The following is a 26,623-nucleotide window of genomic DNA, read 5'->3' on the forward strand; positions in this document are numbered from 1 at the left end:
ATGGCAAAAAATTATAGTCACGTAACTATAGTCATTTGGTACTTTACGCTAATTTGTTAGGGTTGTAAATGATCCTTTACTTTTTTAATTCTGTGATTCTTGAACAAAATTTTTTAAATTGGTTTGGATTATGGTCCCTTTTTTGTCAACTTTAAAATTCTAACAAATTACATGAATAAAATATCAAAAGTACATAATTACATAACTAAAATACAACTAAATATGATATAATTGCATAACTAAAAATACAACTAAACGGACAAGTATAATTGTATTTATACATAATTGTATATAAATGATATCTTTTGCGTACGTAAAAATATAACTTTAATACATGTAGATGATATACAAAATTTGAATAAATTATGTAAATAGCGTGTGGGGCATGTAAAATTTTGTTAGGAAAAGGATTGGAATGGAGTGAGGGTCCCTTCAAAAAGATTTTGATTAAGACATCGGATATACTACTCTTTATATTCTTTTCAACTTTTTGCAGTCAATGGAAAATGTTGGTTTAGATTCTTCGACGACTACTACATTACTTCGAACAAAATGATGTTATATATATGTGTGTGTGTGTGAGCTGGTATTGCACATGTCTGGAGTATGATGAGTTGGATGATAAAGAGGTGGGTAGATGCTTGCTGACATGATTCAAGAATGTGCGTGTACCATACTCAATTATTGTGCATGTGTACCGCTTGCATGCCTTGTGCCTATAGCCTATACCTTATACCTTATTCTCCTCTTCTTTATGACAATCATTCCCACCACCCAATCTCCGGAATCGGTGAAAACTAATACACGAAAAGTAGATAGTTCTTTAGGCATTTGTTAGAGGTGTGGCGTCTCAAACTGTGTTGATCAATATGTGAAGTACATTAAACATTATAACAAGAAGGCAGCTCCGTATACATACAGAAAATTTTTATAGATGTGATCGAAGGAATGAGGCAGTATTTCAGATATTATATAGTATTACTAGGTATATATATGTACTGTACTTGCAAGATCAACCACCTGCCTGAGTTGTACTTAAGAGCATTATGATCTCTGTTAGATTTACAGATGATTTGTAAAAGATAAGTCCTATCTCTAATATTCTTAATTGTCAAATAAGTGTGTGGGTGTGCGTGTGCAGCAGCCTGAAACTGAAGCAAATAAGAAAGAATTTGAAATAGAAACTCGAGATGGATGCTATATATGCTACTTTGAGAACTATCCCAAACTTCCTCCTGCATATTAGTCATTCAAATGGCACTGACAGAAGAACATACAAGTCATCACCCAACAAGGTTGTGGTCCCATTCTGCCTCCAGTCCAAGTTCAGTTTGACTGTTTGCCTGGATGTAGGAATAATTTCATCATGTCTCGATGGAAACAACATGCTCTATGTTTTGTGATATTATAATGTGATCACCCGTAGGCAATATCTTATTCCCCTGCTCATCTGCAAAGCTCAGATGCTCACAGGGATCTACCTCAAAGCTAGTTTCAGCAGTTTCATGCAGTAATACGTGTATACGTTCAAATCCAATTAGCTGCCTTTCTGGAGAACCATTCAGAATTTTTGATGCTTTTGAAAACAGAAGCACAACTTCACTTCCATCTATATCTCCATTGTTCGTTATAGACATCTTCAATTGGAACCTCAATGAACTGCAATATGGCAACTCGTCGACATGTACATACTCGAGTTTGTTGCCTCTCTGGTAAAGCATGCTGCTCCATCGTTTAGCGTCGATTGATTCCCGTAAACTCAATTTTGTTGGTGCTGATAAAAGTGTATATGTGAAACTTGTGTAACTTAGCCCATATCCAAACCCATATATTCTCTCTCCTACATAAAACCTATAAGTCCTTCCCGGATAATTGCGAGAAGGATCAGCTCGCATGTTCATGTCACTCATCGGCACGCTGGTGAATGACTCGGGATACCAAGTCATGGGTAGTCTTCCGCCTGTTTATGGGAAACCCAAATCATGTTGTTCTGTCAGCAATCTAGCTTTCACCTCAATGCAGAAGTTGAAAATCAGAACTTGTACCAACCTGGATTATAGTGTCCAAAAATGATGTCTGAAAGTGCTTTCCCACCAGTCTCCCCAGGATAACCAATCCAAAGAATGCTACCAATGTGCGGGTCGCCAACAGCAAACGACACATCGATTGGTCCACCACCAGTAAGAACTAATATCAGTGGTTTCCTACTTACAGCAGCAACAGCAGTAACAAGTGCCATCTGATGCCCTGGTAAGAGTAGGCTATATCTGTCATGATCCTCAGTTTCTTGAGATAAATCCAGGCCAGCCACAATAATAACATACTCAGCTCGTTTAGCAACAGATAAAGCTTCAGCAAAATCAGTGGTTGAGTTGCAAGGTATGTCTGGGCAACCAGCAGCATGATGTATATTGTTTACATATTCTTGAAGTCCTTCGAGGATGCTCCTTGGGTTGCATGGAACTCCTACAAACAGCAAAAATCCTGAATCTTTTAAGCATATTATGCAACAGATTTTAAGTTGAGGCTATAATCTTTCTTTTCCTTTCTCTTCCTCAGAAAGAACAGAAATCCTGAATATTGTACTTTAACAGAGATTATATTGCCACTTGACAGGTAAGTTTGGTTGCAGAAACACTTTGTTTAACTATTTAAGTTGCTATTAGCTACATAATATGACTGATTTGAGCATAAAAACAAAAATACACTAATGTCAAGGGCAACGAACATCAGTGTCACACTAAGTAAGTTGTTTATCAATGCATGAAGAAAACTCAGACCTGTATAGCCACCACCCAGATTGGTTGAATTAGCCAATGGACCAATAACGGCTAGTGAAGAGATAGCATGCACATCCAAGGGCAGGAAATTTTGCTCATTTTTAAGAAGAACAATACCCTGCCTTGCTGCTTCAAGAGCCAATTTCCTGTTCTCTGAAGTACATACATCTTCAGGTCCCAAGTCTCTGAACTGATTTCTCGTAGACTCTCCATCAAAGAGTCCAAGCCGAATCTGAACAGTGAACAGATTGAGTAGCGCTCTATCTATATCTTCTTCCGACACCTTCCCTTTCTCAATTGCAGACATCATATGCCGCAACATATAAGTTCCACAATTTATGTCCGTTCCTGCCAAGATACAGAACTAAGTTATGAAACAAAAATCAGCAATTTTTATCTGGATGCCACAGAATATCTAACAAAAAAACTTAAACCTGCTTTGAGAGCAGCTGCAACTGCATCCTCTGGTGTTTTTGTATACTTCTGGTCTTCATAAATTGTAGCCACAGCATCACAGTCAGAGGTGATGTATCTGTTGTCACAGTATTAATGAGACAGGTATAAGTTTTGTATATAATCTGATTGATCCTTTTTTTTTTCATTAAACACAGATCTGAAAGAATCACCCTCTGAAATTCCAATCAGTTCGAACTTTTTGTAAGAGATTGTGATTGGCACATGCTGGTACCCCGTTAACAGCATTGTATGAACACATCAAGCAGCTGGCATTACCCTGCTGGATGCAACTTCTGAATGGTGCTTGATATGTATCTGCCATATCCTGATCAGTGACCTAATATAGAGACAACTAAGACCTGAATTTTGTTCAATTCAATTCAATAGGAAAAGTAACCTTCGTTTGCTAACTAATTGATGGGTTCTGCCCGTGGAGGATTAACATCGTTGTACCATTGCTTTTCTGACCCACTAAAGCTATTTACAAAAGATCGCCCTTAGCATCAGCACACGCTTAAACAATTATTTGTCTCAGGCATCCTTCAATTAGCAAGATTCAGTATTTCCTGATCCAATCAAGTGTGCTAGCAAACAGCAATAAGCATTGGAAATTACATCAATCCCAAGAAAGAAGAAAATTTCTAATGGACAGACAGTTGCCGTATATACTAGCTTTTGGGCTCATGAGCTATAACCTGAATAAGTTGCAATAAGCATGAAATTGCCAAACCCAACAATCTCATTCTACCGTCTCTATCATGTTCTTCCCCTTATTAAACACAAGTTTCATTTAAGTAATTAGTTGCTTGGAAATAAAAGGTACAAAATCAAAGACAAGAACCTTACCACGGCATTGAAATTATATCTTGTGAACTGCCCCCATTTCTCCAAATCATAAGCAGTGAAATGCTTGCAGCAAGCAGACAACATTAATCTATCATCAGCATCATTATCATCTCTCAACACCCTTCTCTGCAACCCATATTTGTATCTGTCTCTCCTCGCAGCTGACCTGTAATACTGACCCTGAAAAGCTCTGACATACTCTATAGCATAAGCCGACGCCACCATGGGATCCTCCCCCGGCGTCTCCTGCCCTCTCCCCCATCTGGGGTCCCTAAAAATATTAATATTCGGCGCCCAAAAAGTCAACCCAGCTTGCCCCACACTATGCATCGCCTTGGCCTCCACTGCAATGGCAGAAGCAACCGCAGCCCACAAGCTGCGGTTGAAGGCAGCAGCGGTGAGGATGACTTGGGGGAAGCTGGTGGCAGCTTTGACAGTGCCGTTGAAGGAAACGCCTGGGCCATTGGAGGCGATTCCATGGAGGGATTCCGACCACCACTCGTACGGCGGAATGCCGAGCCTAGGGATGGCGGAGGCGTTGTTGGAGAGCTGCTGGATCTTTTCTTCGAGAGTGAGGAAGGAGACAAGGGACAGGGCTCTGGTTTTGGCGGGGAGAGAAGAGTTACAGAAGGGGTATGAGCTGTGGTGGGGCGGGCGGCACGGATACTGGAGTTGGGGGCCGGAATTCTGGTTTGGATAGCATAAGGTACAAGTGATCAAGTGGAGGAAGTGGAAAGTGCAGAGGAAGAAGCGGAATCTTGGTTGGGTGGGCATTTCTGAGTGGTAGTTGGACAAGATTGGAAATAATTTTTGAGTGTCGTCCGTTTAAAACAAACAACGCTGGGCGGAGAGAACCAAAACAGTGATGGAGTAAATTAAATTGGACAGTTTTGGCCCTTATGGTGATTGGGTCTCGCTTGTAATCTTCTCATAGATGCGGCCAACAATTCAATGTATGTATTATGAGAAGCCAATAATTTTAATTCAATTAGGTTTGCTCGAATTTTAAATTAAATATAATAAAAATTAGACCGTGAGAAGCATATATTTATGAAACCATCATTCAAACTTTATCAGGAATCATTGTGACATACCCTATTAAGAAGTTCAAATCAACCCCTTCCGATCCGTTATTTAAATTGTGCAAACATCTATATTTTAAAGAGAAAAAGAATTAAATATGATGGAAGAAAAAATCAACTTAGAAAAAAAAAATTGACATTTAAAAAATGGTATATTATAATAATTGATATTAAATAGTATTTTCTATTATTAAGTGATTGACGATGATATCGTGAATAGTTTGATTTTTTTTAATTTTTGAAACCTAAAAATCAGTTCAGATTTAAAAAAATTATGTGTAAAATTAAGATAATTGTTTAGATTCAAATATATTGGTTAATAATAAAATAATTTAAATAAACAAAGCCCGAAAAGAAGTTCAAATTTCAGGAGGGCCTCATACATCTCTATTCAATTGGGCTTTTTAGTTATTATGATCCGGGCTTGATTAAGTTGTATGCAAGGGCTCGGGCTCATGAAGTGCATTCAGAGCCCAATTCAATGGAAAGCCCGATTCGTTTAATCAACCAAGATATTAAGTAGGTAGTCCAAAAAAGGTTCATAAATAAAAACTGCAAAAATAAATTAAATCAAGTTCAACTGCCACAATTGAAGTTCCCAATTATCACTAAACAGGAGAAAATTCTTGTCCACCACTGCTTTGTCTGAGGCTATGTTTGTATTGAAGGACTTGAATTTGGTGAAAGGATTTGGACTACGAAATTTAAATAATTTTATATTACAATAATTTTAAAAATTCAGTATAATTCCATCAAATATAAATCAAAATAAAAGTTCACAGATTTTAAATCCTTTGCAACATATATTTATTTAAATAAGTTGAATAAATGAATTTGTTATTGTAAATTATAATTTTTATTTTAAAAATCATTAGTTCAAACATAATATAAATCAGATTAATCCAACCAGATCAAGAGAAGGGTTATATCTGAAATTTATGATAATTAATAAATTTTAGGATTTAATGCAATTTACCTTCCTGTAAAATTGAAAATGAATAAATTATCCTTTGTGAAAAAGTAATAGTGATTTACTCCTCCTATATTTTTAAAATGAAGTAATTTACCTCCCTGTCTAAGTAGGTAAATTGTCTCATTTAAAAAAAAAGAAAAGGTGGTAAATTGCTGTTTTTTTTAAGAATAATTATATTTACACCCCATAACTATGGTCTATCTACACAAACCATTCACGTCATTTACATAATTACAGAAACAACCCCTAACAGCCAAAAATATAGATAATTTGTGTAATGATGCTAACATTTTTCGGGGGTGCATTTGTAATTGAAAAGGGTGGTTTGTATAAGTGATATTAACATTTGGTGGGTGTATGTATAATTTATTTATAAGATAGGAGTAGTTTGTGTAAATAAATCATAGGTTAAAGAGTGTAATACAATTATCCCTTTATTTAAATATAAGATATCATTTGTAATATCAGAAAGAGATGACTTGTATTTTTTTCATTAATTTTATGACAAGTAATAGTAAAGTTATGTCTGAACTATGTTGGAAAATATAAAATTATATATAATATAATAAAAAAAATAAAAGATTTAAGTAGCTCGTCCTGTTATAGTTACTGAAAGAAATGAAGAAAACGGGGTGCGTGTAGTACGCCTCTATTAGCCGACATGGGCGGGCAGTGAAACTGTCTTCTCACAATCTCAACACAAGATCTCGTGGGGAATGCCAAATTTCATGATGTGCTTCCCATATCATTACCATACATGCTCTCTACTGCTTATATTCTCCTTGCACTTCAATTTCAGTTATAACCCTCCAACACTTAAATTTATAAAATTATATGGTGGTAGAAATTTTTGTGTGCACATAACCTATTCACACAGCGTTTAAAATAAGGTACAATTTAGACAAACCACATTAGCATAATATGTGTATAGCTAAGCACCGTAAATACAGTCCAAATTATTTACGGTATAGTTCGATCTGTCATATTAAAAAGGTGCATAAATTATAGCCTTATTGATCTATAAAGATTCATTTAACGGCACTATAAAATTCACATCAAATCATAAATTTATTATAAACAAGAAAAAATATAGACAAAAATTAAGGCAAAATATAAAATAAAGCTAAAATTGAAGTTCCAAAAAAAATACCAACCACCAGCCATACATACGTAGACCCATTCCGGGCCCGTATGGTGGCCTGCAGGCTGCACAACAGAACAGACAATCACTCCATATTCACGATTTGACCCATGAAAGACCCATGCAACAGCGGCTTTCCATATTCTGTCCGAAGCTCCAATTGGAAAAAGGAAATATTCTCAAACTGCACGTACCCGTAGAAAATTACACGTATTTGTGTAAAGAGATGGAGAAATAAAGTAAAGGCATGCAATGCAGCATGCGCTGAATCCAAATCACTGTTTTTCTTTACTCTTATTTACGGTTGCAGACATGTAATTGTGCCGACCTCCACCTGGTACTCCTTGTGATGACATGAAAATATTCCTACCACACATGCTATGCTTTCACCAATACCAACACCTTTCCTATTCCTTCCTTTCGTAGGAAATTATCACACAAATTGAATTTCCCATTATCTAAATTAATTATATGATAAGTGATTTACACTTATATTATGATTGGTGTATACTTCAATAAAATTGACTAATCACATGACAAGCGTATCACATTTATTCTATAATTGGTTTGATTCTACTAAATTTAATTTGGATAAAAAATAATTTAAAACGGGTTGCTGCTCACCACCCCGTATTAATTGATTCCTTTTCTTGAAAATGAAATTTTTTAATTTTTTTATAGTATATGATAATTTTTTATTTAACTTTAAGAGAGACGAGCATAATAATTATAATTTTTCGGTCCCACTATAGATAAATAAATGAATGAAAACCCAAATTATGAAGCTAGGGAATGAAAAAACATTTGTGTCAGATATGTAATTTATTGAAGAAAATAATTGTTCCGCCGTATATTAACATGATTGAGATTTTAGTATAAAAATATCTATTCAAGTGACGTAAATTCTCACATGGGATTGATATAAAATATAAATAAAAGAATTCTAACGAAGAAACAAAAGCAAGAATAAACAAATACGTACGTGGTACACGACACCTAATGGTGGTTGATGGGAAAAAGAAATATATCGGAGGACTCTATAGACATTTCGTATGTACAAAAAGTTGGACGAGAGCCATCCGATCTGACCAAGGCTTGAAATTACTAATCCACCCCGTGAGACGTTGAATACTAATCGCAGCAAAAAAAAATTAAATAAGGAATTAAAAAACAAAAATCACTACAGAAAAAAAAGATATCAAATTGAATATTTCACAAAAAATAATATAACTTGCAAGTCGATTGATATTGTATTGCATGAGATATGTGATTGGATTCATGTAAATTTAATAATTTTATTATAAAAAAATACTTGAATACGAAGATGAAGCCCTGAAACGTATAAATCGTCTAAAATGATAAAAATAAAAATGGTAGAAATCATGGAGGTTAGTGTAGAAAGAAGATAAGATAATGGGCAGACGGCAGATAATCTGAACGTGGTACTAATAAGTGTGGTAAGTGGTAAGCAGCAGCAGTGTTAGGCACACAGAATCCAGAAGAGGACCCTACCAAATTTAAAATTGCCACAAACAGCCACTGCAAAAGCGGTTTATGCTCGCAATATTGTGGGCTGATGGCTGATGGCTGATGCACCTCTGCACTGTTGTGTAGTTGCACCCTTACCCTTACCCTTACCCCTACCCTCACTTTCTCTTTTTCTTTAATTTCTCCATCTTATTTATATGTTAATGTTACTAGTATTTATTTGTCATCACCTTTCTCATTATATATTTGTTTCAATTTTAAGATCCAAATTTAAATTCTCAACTGAGTTGATGTATAATAATGTCTAGTTATATACAAGGAAAATCAATGTTTGATGCTTTGAGGATCTTGTTAGTTGTTTACAATTTTAATTGAAATTATTGATGTGTTTGGTTAATCATGATATTTTCTTAATATATCGAGTAATGTGACTGACGAGTTTTACCAAAAATAAAAGGGAAAATCTCATAAGAAAATTGTTATTCATGATAAATTATAACGAGTTTCCCTAATGTTTTGTATAACTACAAATATTTTTATTATTGTTTAAAAATTTATCAATATCTTTGATGTTTTATAAAATTATGTAATGCTTGTATAAGTAAAATTATTTTATGGTTCACATGGACATTCTGGTCGGTTCACTGTAAAAAAAAATTGATGAAAACCTAGTGAAATGAGTTAGTTGTTAGACGGATATTAAAATCATGGGGTATTGATAATTTTTCAAACAATGAAAATACATTTATAATTATACAAAATATCGGAGGAGCTTGTTGCAATTTACGTTCTTGCATATGTATATCACATATTTGTTGGCTTATATTTTTTTTTTTGATTTGAAAGGTATTGATTTCTTAAACTTTTTAATACAAACAACCGAATATTGTTGAAAGAATTAAATTATTTAGCAGAAAATATATAATAACTATAGTTTAATGAATATTTTTGTAAATTAGGAGAAGAAAAACCGGAGGTTCTTGCCGAGAGAAGAGTTGGGAACTGTAGCCGCGGTTTCTCAGTGTTGAAACTGAACTGGACCAATGTCAGTCTTGTCAATTATCTATTAAAAAATAAAAAAGAGAGAGAGAGAGAGTAATATATTATTATCATCATTATTATTATATTATGCAGATATATATATATATATTGTGCAAATCTTGGGCAATTATGACAATTATTAGGTAAATATATGAGTGCAAATTCTGGGATGCAACATAATCATGTTTGGAGTTTTCTCATCAAGTCATTATCTTCTTGTTAATTATGTTTTTCCTAGTTTTCTTCCCAGTCTAATTAATTAAATTATTGGTGGGACACATTAATACACATGATTTATCCCCCCAAAAGTAAATTCATTGCATCCTCTCCTCATACTTAGCTTATTATTTTCATGCCGCGGCTGCTGTAACCCTATACAAACTCAAATCTTCTTTTTTACTAATTATCACTATGTAATTATAATCTATATACTTATTTAAAAATATTTTTCAAAAAAAAAATTAACATAAATATTAAAGATGGTTGCATTCCCACGATATTATGGCATTTTGATATAGGTTTTTTTTTTTAAATTTTCGTAACAAATACAATTCATTAAATACTCATTTTGATATGGCATTATGGCACGTTGATGTTTGTTTATTTTATTTTATTTTTTTTAAATTGATGGTTCAAAAAATAAGGAGAAGAATGAAGATAGCAATTCTTTTGAGAGTAATCCTCTGATGTTCAACTTAAATAGTTATTATTCGAAAAAAATGGGGGTCGTTACAGCTTCATCGAAATACGAATCTAGTCGTGGTAATGAAGTTATGAGTTTAGCGGCCTCGCTCGCTCATATTTTGGCTTAACAAGATGATATTCAAGCTATAATACGGCTTTATTTTCATAATTACGTGTCTGCTTCACATTTTGTTAGGATCTAACGGTTGACGACTTATAAGTAGTAGTGCAGTTAGTGGAAAAATGCAATTAATTAAACTAATTAAACTATTGAAGCTAATGCATAACAGCAGATTGGAGCTTGGACTGATGTTAGGGTAGCAAGTAATGAAGCTTGAAATTCAAACTTCTGATGATAGAGAGAGAGAGAGAGAGTTGGGGGTGTGTTTGGATTATTTTCTGGGGACAGCTTTAATTGCCGTAGCTTGTGATCACAACGAAGAAAAGGATTTTTGACTTAAAATTTTTGGAATAGAAAAGTTTGGCAACATTCCTGGATTTGACGTTTGGTGAATTGTGGCACAATGAATTACAGCCACATGTTGTTTTTCAGGTGAAATATTCACGTGATGTTGTTTTTTGTTTTTCTTCTGTGGCTATTAGATTACGATTTCTAACCTCATCAAACACGTAGAATATATTATGATCTACTTAAAAATGATTTATTATGTGAAGAAAGAATGCAGCTTATTACCAATATATAAGTGTCTATGTCCCTGAAAACCCATTTCAACAAGTTTTGAGGATATGTTGTGACAGTTAAGACGCACAAAATATTTAATTGGCTTAGCCTTTTTACCCACCAAAAAAAAGAGTTTATGAACACCATCTTCTTCGATTACTTCTTTTTTATATTTTCCATTCCTCATGAAATCTGATATTTGGTAACTTTTGTACAGACTCACCATAAAATAAACACTTAATTGCATGTTTAAAAATAAATAGTCGTAGTAAATAGTTATTGATCACAACCATGCAATGATTATGGCTATGGTTTTTGCAAATTTGGCTAAAATATTTGTCATAACAAAAATATTTACTATGACTCATAGCCATGACAAAAATAGTTTTCATGATGGATAATCTAAATTTTTGCGTCGGTATTTATTTTACACGGTTCATAATAATTATTACCATAATTTAAATCCATAATCAATAAAATTATAGTCAGATGTAATTTTTTTTTCTAATGATTAGTGACAAGAAATTGAATGGCAGTATGAATGTGATTATTAATAATATATATTAAATGACATGGTTATTATTTTACAACAACTGTGAGTCTTGCAAATTTAATAGTAACAACAACTAGTGTTCAAATATATAACACTCAGGTTAGTGACACATAATTTATAGTAATAATGTAATAATAACAACAATTATCAATATGCAGGATCTCTGATAAGACTTTTATTTTTATTATACTTGTGTCACTATCAACCATAATGACAATTTATATATATTTTTTCTAATAATAAACTCGTGAAAATTCATTTATAATAAAACAATTCAATTTACTACTTAATTTATTATAATAATTAACAACAACTTTTACATTATCCACCACATATCAAAAAGTTCATTAATACTTCCTCTATTATAAATGGTTATGACATAAAAATTATATGAATATCAACCACAGTCATGTATACGAAATCAATGCGAAAAAGTCCTAATCACGATTTAATTAATTATGATTTTAACTCATATGGCAATTGTTTTAGTATCAACGACTTATATAATTGTTTCATAGTCGTGGTTAATCAGCACTCGAGTAAATTTTTTACTTTTAACTTTTATATTTAAACATGACAAAAAATCATTGGTGATCGTCTATATATATTATCTTTTTTCTCTTATAATATGTTATCACTAAATAGATTTAATTGGGGGATTGATGATCATAAGCATCCATGATGAATATTAGTCCGGCAAAGATTCGAGTGAAGCAAACATGTTGTCACTTTTCGTACGTACCAAAAATGAATTTTCAGTCCTCCATAAGTATATCCCAGAAAGAAAAAGTGAAACTACTTTAAACTGTTTCTCTTCCCCCTTTTTTGCAGTCTCCATCACTCCGAGAAGACGCCTCTACAGTACCTCAATCAACCCTACAATCTAAATTATTTTACAGATAATCACAATCTATCAACTAATCCATTTCGCCACCATCCAAGTGAACTAACTTGTATTATATCTTCTAATAGAAATACTTATACGATCCAATTAATTTAACATAGACTCGATTACAATGATAAATTCATAAATTATCGATAGTCCTGATAATAATGTTCGTTCAAAAATTGACACATTGCATTAGCTTTCGTTATGATTTCATCCAAACGTTGTATTAAATTGCGCAAAATGTTATTTTAAATTCGAAATTATAATTTTTATATTTTTTAAAAATTATTTTTCTTTTAACAATAATGTCAACATCTGGTCTTTTACATTCTTTTTTGCAAAAACTTCCATCCAACATTGTATTTTCGATATTAGTTAAATAAAATTGAAATTCTTAAATAACGAGAAAACATTTATAATAGTATCAAACTTTACGAGAATTTGACGTAACTTAGCCTTAAAAATTATTAAATTGATCCTCCTTTCCCCAACTTTAAACTATAAAAACAAGACAACTAAACCATTTTTCTACAAGAAACCTTTCTCTAGGCGTTGAAATTGTACATCTAAAGCAGGAGCAACTTCAATCTGGGCATCCATCTGTTGAGATCTGGATTAATTTCATTAATATAAAGTAAGAATACTTGAGCTTTTTTTTTTAATTTTCGGAACAAATAATCACAAAGGAAAAAACAAAAACAGGTTCAAGTTGCCACGCTAAACAACATTTTGGCATGCTTATTCATGCTGCCCAAAAATAAAAATAAGCATAAAAAGAATATTATTAGTAAAAAGAATTGGAGTGACAAGGGGTTCAGAGATCAGAAATTAAAGTTCTTTGGTACAAATAATTAATGAGAGAATCAGACAGGGGCCTATGATGCTAACTTCATCCTTTTCGTTTCGGACAGATTAGTGGGTCAAACCTATCAGCGCAACAGGACTTAAAAGTATGTAAACCCTGTCTGATCGTAGATTTCGGTGAATATATACTTTTTGTAATTAAAGTATTCATAGGTCCAGGTGAATTTACACACACCCCCACCCTCCACTGTGTGAAAGGAGTTAATACCCGCATATTACTTAATGAAAATAGAATTTCTTGGAGTGATCAAGAAAACAAGCAGATTCCTGTCTTAAATCTTTTGCCCTCTGGGTCTTATATTTACACAACATACATAGTACTTAGCATTAATCACTCTATAAATATATCCCCTCAACTATCATCAGTTCTACCTTATTCTATTACCCTTTCTCACACTTGTTGTAGAGAGAGAGAGAGAGAGAGAGAGAGAAAGAAGACAGAGAGAGAGAGAGATGGAGCTCACTCAACATAGCCTGTTAGAGGAGCTAATTATGGCTCCAAAAACAGAAACCCCTTTTGCTAGTGAATTCTTCCCAAGTACTTGGAACATGAATCCTTTCGAACAAACCCCAGATTTGCATCATTTGCCACTGACAAACACATCGCTTTTGGAACTCATTTCACCGCCAGAGTTCAACTATCCCTGTCCCTTTGGCGAGTTCCAGCCTTTTCTTGATGCTTTAACTTCGCCCGACTACTGTCCGTTATACGAAAAGGATGAATTGCCAGCAATGGCAGTGCAAGAAGATCAGTTCCCGACGAGTGTGGATAGCAGACAAGTTGGGTTTCTTGATAGTGTTATTTCAACAGGGTTTGGAGATGGAATGAGCTGCTTTAAGGTTGAGAGCTCGCAGATTGATGATATCCTGATTGCGGACAGTACAACCAATGTAGGTCTGTGTGGTGAGAAGAAGTGCAAAGTCAAGAAGCCTAATGGGCAGCCTTCCAAGAATTTAATGGCCGAAAGGAGACGAAGGAAGCGACTCAACGATCGCCTTTCAATGCTCCGATCAATTGTCCCTAAGATCAGCAAGGTATTTGCTTCAATGTGTCTGTACTCTCTCTCTCTTTCTCTGTGTGTGTGTTTATTTATTTTTTTATTATTATTTTTTGTTGTTTCCTATGAGAACAAAAAGAATTCTTCAAGTTGAAATATATTTTGTTAAAAATATTAAATATTAAAAAAATTAATAATTTAAATTTATAAATAAAGTGATCATTTCATCTGTATGAATTCGTACTAGGCAGATAAAAGGTCATGAATCCGTCTGTCGTTTTTTTGTTCTTTTTCTTGGTAGTTCATGAATTCGTGTGTCGTTATTACCTATTTATGAAAAGGAATATTTTCTACATAAGAAAGAGAGATATTACATATTAAATGACATCGCTGTCTGATAGTATAAAATTTTACAGACATATATGTTTGGTTACTAATAATGTATGGTACATACGTAATCAGATGGACAGAACATCTATACTGGGAGACACAATTGATTACATGAGGGAGCTTCTTGACAAGATCCATAAGCTGAGGGAAGAGGGCATTGATGAAAACACCAACGGGATCAACCTTATGGGCAAGTATTTGAAGGAGCTCAAGCCAAACGAGACGCTAGTCAGGAACCCTCCTAAGGTATATATACTTCCTACATTTATAAATATCTCGGTCTTACAGTCGAATTTGAACCAATTATATGGCAAGTACAATATACTTGCTTAGTGATTGATTTGATTCAGTCAAACTTAATTTGTATAAGAATTTTCCTTTGCACAGTACCTATTTCCGAAAATTATTCATAAAACTCTCTCGACATTGTACAGTTTGATGTGGAAAGGAGAAGGGAAGACACACGGGTGGAGGTGTGTTGTACAGCAAAACCAGGACTGTTGTTGTCGACTCTCAGCACCCTGGACGCTCTAGGCCTTGACATTCAGCAATGTGTCATCAGCTGTTTCAATGATTTCTCCTTACAAGCTTCTTGTTACGAGGTAAACATTTTAGGAAATTGTCGAACTATTTGATGCAACAACTCGTGATTTTGATGTAATTCTTATTTGGGGTGGTTTCAGGTAGCCGAGCATCGGGAGCTAATAAGTTCTGAAGAGGTAAAACAAGCATTGTTTAGGAATGCAGGTTACGGAGGAAGATGCCTATAGACAATTCACATATGTAGATGCGCGTGGAAAAATAAGACGAGGAGTTATATAATGGAAATATCGAACGAGGATGAGATGTTTATGTTCTATGTTTAGGATTCTTTAAGTGATATAATAATAATTTGCCTTTTTAAAGGAGTTATTTTTATTTGTTTACGATTTATATACATATTAATAATAACAACAGTGAAGACGACGAGGACAACAACAATAATAATATTGATCTATATATGTCTTCATTCTTACAGGTACCAAACATTATTAGTAATACCATGTAGGAATGTCTATATTTCTCTAGGCAGTGTACGTACTTTTTAAAAAAAAAGTGTTATCTGCAGCATAAATTGATTAGCTGGGTAATTAATTTAAAATGGATATTAAAAATGATCGAAGGCGCGTCTGCTCTATTATGTTTGAGGACGAGGATGATGATGATGCAGCGGATGGTTGAAGCAACTCCCAGAACACGCCATTGATTTCCTTAAAATATGCATTGATTCGATCGAAAACATTAGGCAGATTGGTAGTTGGAATGTTAATAGGGTACAAGGTTAAGGTTGGGTTTGGTGTCCCTACTCGACTTTGTCAACAAAATGTAAGCATGAATTATGGGTGTTGCATGTGCTGTATTAATGTAATTAATAGCTTGATCGAAGTTGATGGTGACTTGTTCCACTTTTAACTATGAATTCAAAAAGGTTGGTTCATGAACTAGGCACAAAAGTCGCATTAACGAGAACAGGATTATGATCATCCAACACAGTAACCCAGATTTAGACAAGTAAAATGTTTAGAGAGAATGCAGCAGAAAGTTGTTGTCCGTACATACAAAATGCACTAAAGAACTTAAATTAAGAAAATGGGCCCAAAATTTATCTAAATATCATAGGTATATTTACAAGGTGGTCCGTAACATCACTTTTGTAAGATATCCCCACATGCATTTGATTATTTTCTAATTTAGCAACTTAAAATTAAAATTCATTTCCAATAACTCACATGCATTTGATTTTAATTCTTCATTTACCCAAAATTGACGTTTGAAAAATAGAATATACCATTGACATCCATGACGGTGTAAATTGTACAAAAAAAAGATATTTCAATAATCATTAAATAGAATTTAATTTCTCTTTTTTTTTCAAATAATTCTATTTTCAAGTCCAGATCTTTCCATCCAGACATACCATTGTTTTCACATATGCAAAACTAATAGTGGACAACATGCACAAACAGACACAGCATATCCATAAGAGAAGCCCAAAATCTGAAGCAAGATACAACCATGTCCAATCAAATTCAGTTGTTTCCTCAATATAGTTAATGGGCTCGTTATTGTTGCACTCAAAAAACATTATCATCAGCCCAAAGTTTTGTTAGTTTCAGGCCCATAAACAAACAAAAGGCCCAAATTAGAGGACTATTTACAAATATAGTCCTCAAAATCCAATTCAATGACGTTTTTGCCTCACAATAGTAAGATTAAGGCCCTGTAAACCACACGATGTAGGTGTTGTCTACTTACATAATCATTTATAATTATATTATTTTTATTATTATATAAAAGATATACTTAACGTATTGATATAGAATTTTTTAATATATTGTATAATATAATTGATCTTTTCTATCTAAAAAAATTCCAACATGAGACTACGAATCATGGACAAATTTTCGAGCGGTACAATTAATTCATAATCGTAAAAAAGAAAATTACAAAAAGAAAATGATGTTTGTACTTTATAGTTAACCTAAAAATATGTTGTCCTAAAATAGTGAAATGTTTGTGATGTGTGAACAGAAATAGGAACAGGAGCAGGTGGCACATTGGCCACAAACAAAAAGTAAATAATTTCTAAGTTAACAATAACAATGTTTTAGGTAAAGGTAAGGAGGGAGGGTATGTAATAATTAAGGAATCCCACTCACCCACTTGTTTCTTGATTCCTATATGATTTTCATCTGACCTAATCCCACTGCTGCCCCTTTTTTTAATCAACCATTTTATTACTACCATTCTTTAATTTAATTATATTATCTTATTAATCATTCCCAATAAATATTCTAATTGAGAAGGTCCCCTCGTCTCCATTTTTAAATCACAAAATATTACATACTAGAAAAAAGAACACTTTTCCGCATTTTTACCTAAAAGTAAAAACATGAATGCTCAATGAATTTCAATTTTGTCACCTATTTCTTTTACTTGGAACTATAAAAAAAACATTTTAGGTATAGGTAGCCTAAGAATAAAAATTAATACGTGCGTGCCAATTTTATAATTACTAATAATTTGTAGGACCGAATCCCAAATAAAGTATAGATATGGGTTTCTGCTGCGTGCCTAACTTCCTACAAGGATTTCCACTGGGGACGGAAACTAAATGTTATACCATGTGACAGCCCACATTATCCAAACGCGGTCTTATCTTTTCTGGGCAGAAACCTAATTTTTCTTAAATATACCCATTCTATTCGTTAATTTTTCATTAATTTGGCACTCTCATCCTCAACTTATGTTCAAAAGAACCACTATATGATTTCTAGGATTGGTCACAACTTGCTTTTCTCCTGGCCAACTTCTTTCTCAAAACACACACTCACTTGCCATCTTAATAACGAAAATGATCGACTACCAAATATTTTTTACTAATTTTACATAATAATAATAATAATAATATATCTTGCACGGACGAATTATCATAAATAGAGAGAGAGAGGGAGAGATGGAATGTTTGAGAGGAAAGCATAACAATAACACGCAATGCAACCAATAAGTCCCAAAGTTGCGTCATCATATATAGTTGATTAGATAAGGGCCTAATAACGCACTACAATCTGTCCCCCTCCCATTTTGTGATTATATAATCCTCGTGGGGTCCTTGTCAATATTTCTAAGAATACAGGCCCCAATTTGAAAACTTTTTAATTTGGAGGGGCCTGCATTGGCTGCTTATCATCCGTACGTTTGCACTTGAAACCCACTGCTTGTCTTGCCTTTTCCTCAAAATATATATTTATTATTTAATATTTCTACATATTTTTTAATTAAAAATAGTTGGATTATATTAAAGTTTCTGTATGGCTTTTCCATAGGAGTAATATTTTATTTATTGTTGTTATATATACCCAACTTGATTAGTGATGTAATTGGAATCAACCCCCAACTCTGGTTTCAATGATATATTATGATCATCTACCTCATTCTACATTTTAAGTCAAATTTGAACTCCCAATATTTTAAATACAAAGGAAGTAACCTAAACAATTTTATGTAATTGGGTATCAAGAACAACAACTTTATATAATTGGGTAGATTTGATATGACGTAAAAATCTGTGTTTCTAGCCTTGTCCAATCACAAATTGATGTATATCCTGTACCCAAAGCAGTAGATTTAAGGAGCATTGGCTAGCCTCTAACAATACTTAATTTAGTTAGATTTGTTTAAAGATAGTTAAGATCAAAGTGCATATACACCCAACAAATGTTAATCAAAATAATGATGTGAAATATTTTATGATTTATAATCCAAATGAGCAGCCTTGTTATGATTTAATTTTTACAGACAAATTGATATATGTGGAAGGAGGAAACGGAAAATGAAATCCCAGATATTGACAAGTGAAAGCAGTTGGCAGTACAATGATGGTACTCAGACTCAGTAGTGCAACAAAACCACTACAGTGAAATTAGGTCAGGAGGGGCTCCAAAGTGGAGCCATCAAAGCAAAGTCGTCATGCATCATTATTTCATTTTTTTGCTACCACTATCCTCACCATTACTTATAATCATTATTCTCTGAATTTTCTGTTTACAAACCAAAATAATATCTATATATTCTGTGATATTTTATATTTTAAATGTTTTTAATAGAAAATTAGGAGTATTCTTTTCTTTTCTTTTTTTTTTTTGAAATATAAGTTGCATTCATCCAAGAAAAAAATATTGGGGGACAATTTAGATCTTGTGATAATACTAACTTTGGTGAGGCAAAAACCTTCAGAAATGGAGTTATTTCTTATAATATTATAAAAAATAATAATAATTTGCAACTATACTCCAAAATGGGTAAAGTTGCAAAAATAAGGGGAGTCGTCAGTGCTACTAACGACATCAACTAAAATTAAATAAAAAATCGAGTCGTTAGTGCTACTAACAACTCACCTTAATTTTACAATTTTCTCAAATTTACGGTATTCATGCAATTTTTCTTTTTTTATAATATTTAAATAAATAAGTCCTTGAGAATGCCCCATATAGAGCAGCTTCGGCGTCGATTGTCTACAATATCTGGCGAGAGAGTAGTCAAAGGAGGTAACCAAAAGGAGCTTCACAAGTGCAAACACCGTCCGCAGCCAAAAGAATTCTTTGTGAAGAGCTTAAAGGTCTCACTTCAGTCCTCAGTTTCGTATAGATTATTAAAAATAGCATGGACTTGATGCAACCTTCATTATTAATTATTTGAAACTTAACTTCAACCCCCCCCCCCCAACCAAAAAAAAAATCAATTTTGCCAATTTTTCATGTAACTAAAAATATGTTGACAATTTTGTCGAAAATTTCTAAATTAGCATGTTACGTACATAGCACATGTGGATGTTTCATTAGAATTATTTTTAATGGGATCAATATTATCACCTTTATTTTTATAGGACTAAAACTATATATATATTATTTGCACCAAATCTGATGATATTATGGAATCTCTAACCAGTAACGGCAACATGGGAAACTGTATTATTAGAAATACATATACATATTGATTGATGAGAAAGTGTACTCACGTTCGCATATTCCTCCACACCACAACCACTCCACCACTCGAATCATTATCTTGTCTCCTTCCAAATGGTTAGACTCTACGCCCATCTATTTGCTTCAAAATATCGAAAGGTAAATGGATAATTGGAATCTTAATCACGATTAAGGCGCTCACATTTTAATTTTATATGAATTTTATTTTTGTCATTTTATCCCATTTTTATTTTATAAATTTAAAAAATTTTACATATTAAAATAAAAATAATCGAAAAAGTGAACTTGACATGACCAAAAGATCAGATTAATTGGGTTTTTTTTTGTCCCAACATGAAATTTTTAGACCTATAAGACAAATGTCAAAATGGTTTGGTACCCGACTAAAATTGTCACCTCATACTTATAGGACTAAAAATGTAATTTTTTTAAAAGTATATTTACATATTAATATAAGTATATACAAACTTCCAATTTAATTTTATCAAATTTAATTATCTTAACCACATCATGATTAGATCGCATTTATTATGTAATCTTTCAAATAATGATCACATACGGGACAAGTTGGATTGATAATTGAAAGTATCATCAAGTAATTTTTATATTAATTTGTCCGGATTAGAATTTTTGTTGTACGATCATTCTTTCTAGTACCCATAGATAAGTTAAATTTCAATATTTTGGATGGACCCCTCCACGTTGTATTTTGTATCTAAAATTTATTTATTTTTTTCTTTACGTGGGGACCTTTCATTTGTTTACAATTTCTGACGATTGATTTTTCCTTTAGTCATGGGAAAAAATTAGATGATGGAATTCGCACTCTATCAAATATGGCCATTCTTATATGCATTAATTGGCAATAGAGGAAATGTGAAGGTTTTAAGAACAAATTTGAATATTTATTTCATTTTATATAATTTATTTTTAATTAAATTAATGTATTGATAGAATTAATTTCAATTACACCAACAAATTTCAACCAAAAAAATATTGATGTATAACTTAAATAGAAATTTCTTTAGCTTAATTATATATTTATTACACGCCGTCAATTTACTGTAATAAATGTAAATATTCATTTTTTTTCTTCTCTCCAGATAAAAGAAAAAACTGTAAATCAATTGTATACATATTTCTAAGTTTGAAGATTTTGCAATAATTAAGATTGAATTTTGATTGAAATCTAATCAGAAATTTATATACATGGATGAAATGGCTTGAATTTGATCATCTCAAACGAGCAAAGACTTTAATACAACGGCACAGCGATTCTCGGCGGCTTCGGCGGCGGCATCTCCACCTCTACGGTGATATTCCCCGGCCGCGGCGGTTCACACGGACACGGCAATGCTATGAACCTGGGAACATTATCCCCTGGCATTATAACCGGCAAGCTCTGGTTCTCCTTCCGCTTCAAATCCTAAATAATAATTCATACGCGCACCAAAATTTAATTTACAGTATTATTAGAAATCAATGTCAAAAGAATGAATTTTTACAAGGAATTAAATTAAAATACCATGTGAGCGGCGTTAGGCTTGGCGGGGCCAAGATCACCGTCGGCCTCGAGATCCGCCGCATGGAGGGAGAGGGAACGGCGGAGCTTGTCCCAGTGGTAGCAGCAAGAGAAAATCCCACTGAGGCTGAAGATGACCACAAGAAGAAGGGCAGTTCCCAGGGGAAACCCGAGGGAAGGGCGAGAGCCGCCGGCGTGGGCAACCGGAGCGTGATAAGGACTCTCCATGAGTGAATTCAGTTGTAGGAATAACAGGCGGCGATGTTCCCCTCATCCGGGGGTGCAAGAACAGCATAAACAAACAACGGTAATGGAAAAAACAGTGGGATGGTTTGGTTAAAGCGTGGGGGAAGTGAAGTGGGAATTTATAAAGAAGAGAGGGGGAGAGGAGGGGTACGTGTAAAGGTACATATGGTGTCCGGGTCATGGTACGGAAACAAATGGGTCGGTCTGCCCCACTTTACTTTCTTGCTGTTCGCCATCTAAATTTTCTTTCTGTTGATTTTTGCTAATTTGTTAGTGTGATGGGCCATTTAGTTGCAGTCTTGGTGGGCACGAAAGCTCCTTTTCATTTGCTTGATTTATGGGGAAGACAGCCAGCCAGCCTGGGTTTGAGATTTTTGGGATTTTTCAACAATATTCTTGCACTCTGTAGTTGATTTAAGATGATCGAAACTACGGTTGATTTGTCCAGTCGGTGTTTTGGATTTAGTTCGATCTCGCACATTCTTGTTCAAGAATACATCGTACAAACATCACCCAACAATATTATTCAACAACTCCGTTAATAATCCCCTACTGATAATGGGCTCGTTTCAAAGTAACAAATTAGTTGGACTCAAAATGGATTTTGTTGGTGGAACGCGAAAGCAAATGTGAAAATGTGGAAAGTTGCTGTATATGAGCTGTTCCTGTGGTTGGTATGTTGTAGGTTGCTGCTTTTCCTTGGCCCGGTTCTGATACGAGTCTCCATCATTACAATAAGGATAAAAATGCAGCTTCTGCAGTTTTTCCGTCCTATCCCTTTTTGTAATTTTGTACTGTGTGTGTGTGTGTAATAATCTCAGATTACAATTAATAGATTCTTTGTTAAAGGCGTGTGCTAATTATGAAATTAGTGATGAGTGAATGAGGAAATTAACACACATGATTATCGTGTCTTTACCAACAAACGTATGTCTTTTGTACTATAATTTCTTTACTTGAGACAATTAATCTCAGGAACAGTGATTGAGATTTGAAGCAGACACGATAACTAGTTTAAATTTCTCGTAAGTGCTCGGGAATTTCTCAAAATGTATGTGTACATGAAGAAAAGGGCATGAAACGAGATTCTTGTCACGACTCTTCAAGTTCCAAAAGGGCAGAAATGAAATATCTATCTGTATGAGGAGACTAAACAGTAGACAAGACAAACCACAATTAGAACTGCATTCACTTCACTACTATTTTAGTTTTTCTTTTTCTTTTTTTTTTGAGGTGGAGAAGGGGGGGGGGGTTGTTGAGTAGGGACGGACAGTACTTTGATGTGGAAAATTTTGCAGTAAAGAAATCCAACTTTGAAACGTCTACAGAAAAAGTGACCATATAAGTTATATGATACAGTTTGTGACTCGATTTATGTCTAAAAGAATTATTTGTTCCGATTTTATCACTCACGTTTTATTCTAAAAAAAGTAAAATTATTTTTTAGAAAAATGAAAATTTGAGACTTAATAAAAGCTAATTAAACTTTTGATCGGCAATCACTGCGAAATTGCCGCTTATTAACGACATGTTGTAATAAGGTTTTCAACATTGGTACATGGACGTGCATTTTCCAAGTCCAACAGAATAAGACTGTTTCAGATTTTGAAGGAGAAGAAAGGGTAGGCGACCAAGTTTTCTTGTTTCCATCTCTCTTACGTAAGCCAAAACAAACTGATGATAACGTCAGTTGTATGATAACCATTTCCCACTTCCTTCCTCGCACTGCAATTTGCAATTTGCAGTGTTTGAGCTGCTGAAATTGGTCCACCACCAACCATGCACCCCGGCTACCCACTTGGTTACTACCCTCATCTTCTGATGTTTGGTTCATTTAATGACGTCAATTTTTAGGTTATATTATTCGACTCCAGAAATAAAAGTTTTTATCTTAATCAATTTCATCATATTTATTCAGTAAACAACACATACAAATAATAGTTACAACCACTCTTTCAATTGAACAGTAACTATAAATTACTCATCACATGATTAATCAAAATTCTACGAATTTTTCCAAGAACAACTTAATAAATCTTGTCGAACACTACTGAAATGAGCATTAGTAAAATCTTACTTACAGGCCGTTCTAAGTGATGCACCGACAACAATCTTGGAGTGGTTCATGCATTATATATACCCCACACACGACACTTGAGTTGGTTCATTTTCTATTTCAGTATCGGGAAAATCTTAAATTACGTAGTAAGTGGATTTGCTAGTTTTCGTAAGCCTTAATGGAAAGATGTAGGAGTCTGGACAAGTATAGTCTTGGTAACGCTTTATCCAGCTAGAGACCATCAAATGTAGTAATGGGTATATGGCTTCCTAGTTGCCAAGAATGGGATTGGGAGGTGAAGATGGTGGTTGCTTAGCTGCCTTCACTTTGAATGAATGCTTCGCATGCATTACTTGTGCAATAGTGCATACACCACTCCCATTTAATCTTTTGTATTTTGGGTAAAGTTTTATCCTCTTACATCGTTGCCCCTACCAAAACAGTATTCCCAAATTCGGACCACCTTTTTTTTTTTTTCAGCACAACAGATGCTACACATACTGATAAACACCAAAGTAGTTCATTATGCATAACATGAGGGGTTCCACCACAAAAGGACTTACGACCAAATAAGAAACCTAAACTAGAATTAGCTTAACAATATATCCATAGCATAGAACACAAATTACCCAAAATCCTACAGTTATAACACTGCCAAGGCATTAATATGAAGTAACCTGTCTACAGCTTCAGTGACCCCCGGACTTCACAGCATCCAGAGCAAGCTTTGCCCGTGCAGTCTTCACCTCCAACTGCCTCAGGTAGACCTCAATCTCCTCGACTCTCAGCTTCTTCCATTCTTTTTCCCCCTCGAGCCCTTTTCCGCTTTCAAAATACTCTGCCCCAATCCTCAAAATCCTCTCCTCCACAGTCACACCACCAGAATTCACACGCTTGGCTGGCAACAGACTCTCCGGATCACTATTCACAACCTTAGCTTCCTCATTTTCAACCCCATTTTCTTTCCCACTCTCATTCCCCCAAATTTTCTTGGACAACTCGTAAGCTTGCTGCTCATGTGGCTTCGAGAAGGTCCTATCCTTACCCTCCTTCTCTTTGCTCTTATTGTTCTCATACTTCCTCCTCAGGCTCCTAATCTTATCCTGCAATTGAGTCCTAGTCGCGTCCACATGCAAATTCTTCTTAATAAAATCATGAAAAGCATTCAAGTCAGCAGCCGGATCGGACTTCTTCTTGGTCACATAATCTATCATCCCTTGCAAAATCACAATCTCATCATCCTCACTCCAAAGCCTCTGGAAAAGCAATTTCTTCGAATCATCAGTAGACTTTTTCGCGTAAGTGTCGGGCTCGGCCTTTTTCTTCGACTTCTTAGCATCCTTAGTCTCCGGTTCTTTCTCTTCGGCAGGGCGTTTTGCGGCGGTGGATTTAGCAGGAGTTACGAGATCCGAAGCAATGGGCTTGGATCTGAGCTTCCTAGCGCCGTCACTGGATTTCTGTTCATTTTCCATGGGCTTGGATGCTATGGGCTTGACGTTCGGGTCTGGTTCGTCGGAGTCTGACTCCGATTCAGATCCAGATTCCTCCTCATCAGAGGATGAAGGCGGCTGCGGTTGGGGTTTAGAGGAGGACTGAGGTTGGGCTTTCTTGGGAGTTGCCTGTGTTGAGGATGAGGGCTTTTTGCTAACTTGCGCCAGATCGGGTTCGGAGTCGGAATCCTGCGAGCCAACGTCTTCAGAAGTAGCTACTTCATCTTCTTCCTCCCCTGATTCCGTTTCGGATTCGACGGGCTTCTCGGGTTCCCGATTCTTAGCCATCTTTCGAGACAGAGAGAGAGAGAGAGAAATCGGAGAGTGGTGAATTAAAATCTAGGGTTTCTCCAGAGAATATTCAGATACATACGATTTTTTGTTGACTTCGCCTCTCTCAATTATTATATAGAAAACTGAAACAGTTTCTGCAGGCGTTCCCAATTCCCATCCATCAGAACCGGTGATCCAGCGTCGTTTCACGCGCCTCCTCGTTTTTCACAGTCCTAGCGAATGCTTATAAATTCGAATCACCTTATTTCTGGGAGTTTGCAAGAGCAAAAGTGGAATCCAGAAAGATTATCAAAGTTAGAAGACAAAAACATCCCTAGAAACCCAAGAAAATTCCAGGACAATCCAAACATCTGGGTACTTTTTTTTTTAATTCATCATAAATAATTTGAATAGTACAATCGACCAAGTACTGCACCAGTAGAAGTCATGTTGATGTGGTGGATCCAAGTTTTACAGATTGTTAATATTGGTATCATATATAGTTAAAGTGATGAAATGGACATTAGTTTGATTTAGTTTGGAATTTGGAGGGGAAAGGGTAAGTTGATAGTTGATGGCTTAGTGATTTCTCTACACTTTCTCATCACCTATTACGGTTTATTTGATGAAAATTTCTT

General features: G+C 34.4%; 4 protein-coding genes across 4 annotated transcripts; 1 reads left to right on the forward strand and 3 right to left on the reverse strand.

Annotated features, from left to right (window-relative positions):
* Positions 1-1,004: 1,004 nt before the first annotated feature.
* Positions 1,005-4,980, reverse strand: LOC105177872 (Glycosyl hydrolase family protein). The gene is made up of 6 exons (XM_011101154.3): positions 4,083-4,980; positions 3,407-3,573; positions 3,215-3,312; positions 2,781-3,128; positions 2,050-2,466; positions 1,005-1,960 (listed from the first exon to the last, which is right to left on the reverse strand). Exons 1-6 carry the CDS (start codon positions 4,854-4,856, stop codon positions 1,365-1,367), a joined length of 2,400 nt encoding a protein of 799 aa, XP_011099456.3. The 5' UTR covers positions 4,857-4,980; the 3' UTR covers positions 1,005-1,364.
* Positions 4,981-13,737: 8,757 nt separating this feature from the next.
* LOC105177871 (transcription factor bHLH93) lies at positions 13,738-15,772 on the forward strand. The gene is made up of 4 exons (XM_011101153.3): positions 13,738-14,514; positions 14,940-15,113; positions 15,302-15,469; positions 15,551-15,772. Exons 1-4 carry the CDS (start codon positions 13,933-13,935, stop codon positions 15,635-15,637), a joined length of 1,011 nt encoding a protein of 336 aa, XP_011099455.1. The 5' UTR covers positions 13,738-13,932; the 3' UTR covers positions 15,638-15,772.
* A 5,777-nt stretch (positions 15,773-21,549) lies between these two features.
* LOC105177870 (hydroxyproline-rich glycoprotein family protein) lies at positions 21,550-22,265 on the reverse strand. Its single transcript, XM_011101152.3, has 2 exons — positions 21,921-22,265; positions 21,550-21,821 (listed from the first exon to the last, which is right to left on the reverse strand). The coding sequence occupies exons 1-2, from the start codon at positions 22,143-22,145 to the stop codon at positions 21,651-21,653; spliced, it is 396 nt and encodes a 131-aa protein (XP_011099454.2). The 5' UTR covers positions 22,146-22,265; the 3' UTR covers positions 21,550-21,650.
* Positions 22,266-24,726: 2,461 nt separating this feature from the next.
* On the reverse strand, positions 24,727-26,457 carry LOC105177869 (GLABROUS1 enhancer-binding protein-like). The gene has a single exon (XM_011101151.3). It carries the CDS (start codon positions 25,998-26,000, stop codon positions 24,912-24,914), a length of 1,089 nt encoding a protein of 362 aa, XP_011099453.1. The 5' UTR covers positions 26,001-26,457; the 3' UTR covers positions 24,727-24,911.
* Between the last annotated feature and the right edge of the window lie 166 nt (positions 26,458-26,623).

Source organism: Sesamum indicum, linkage group LG9 (genome assembly GCF_026168435.1).
Source record: "Sesamum indicum cultivar Baizhima isolate 11 linkage group LG9, ASM2616843v1, whole genome shotgun sequence".
Taxonomy (NCBI): Eukaryota; Viridiplantae; Streptophyta; class Magnoliopsida; order Lamiales; family Pedaliaceae; genus Sesamum; species Sesamum indicum.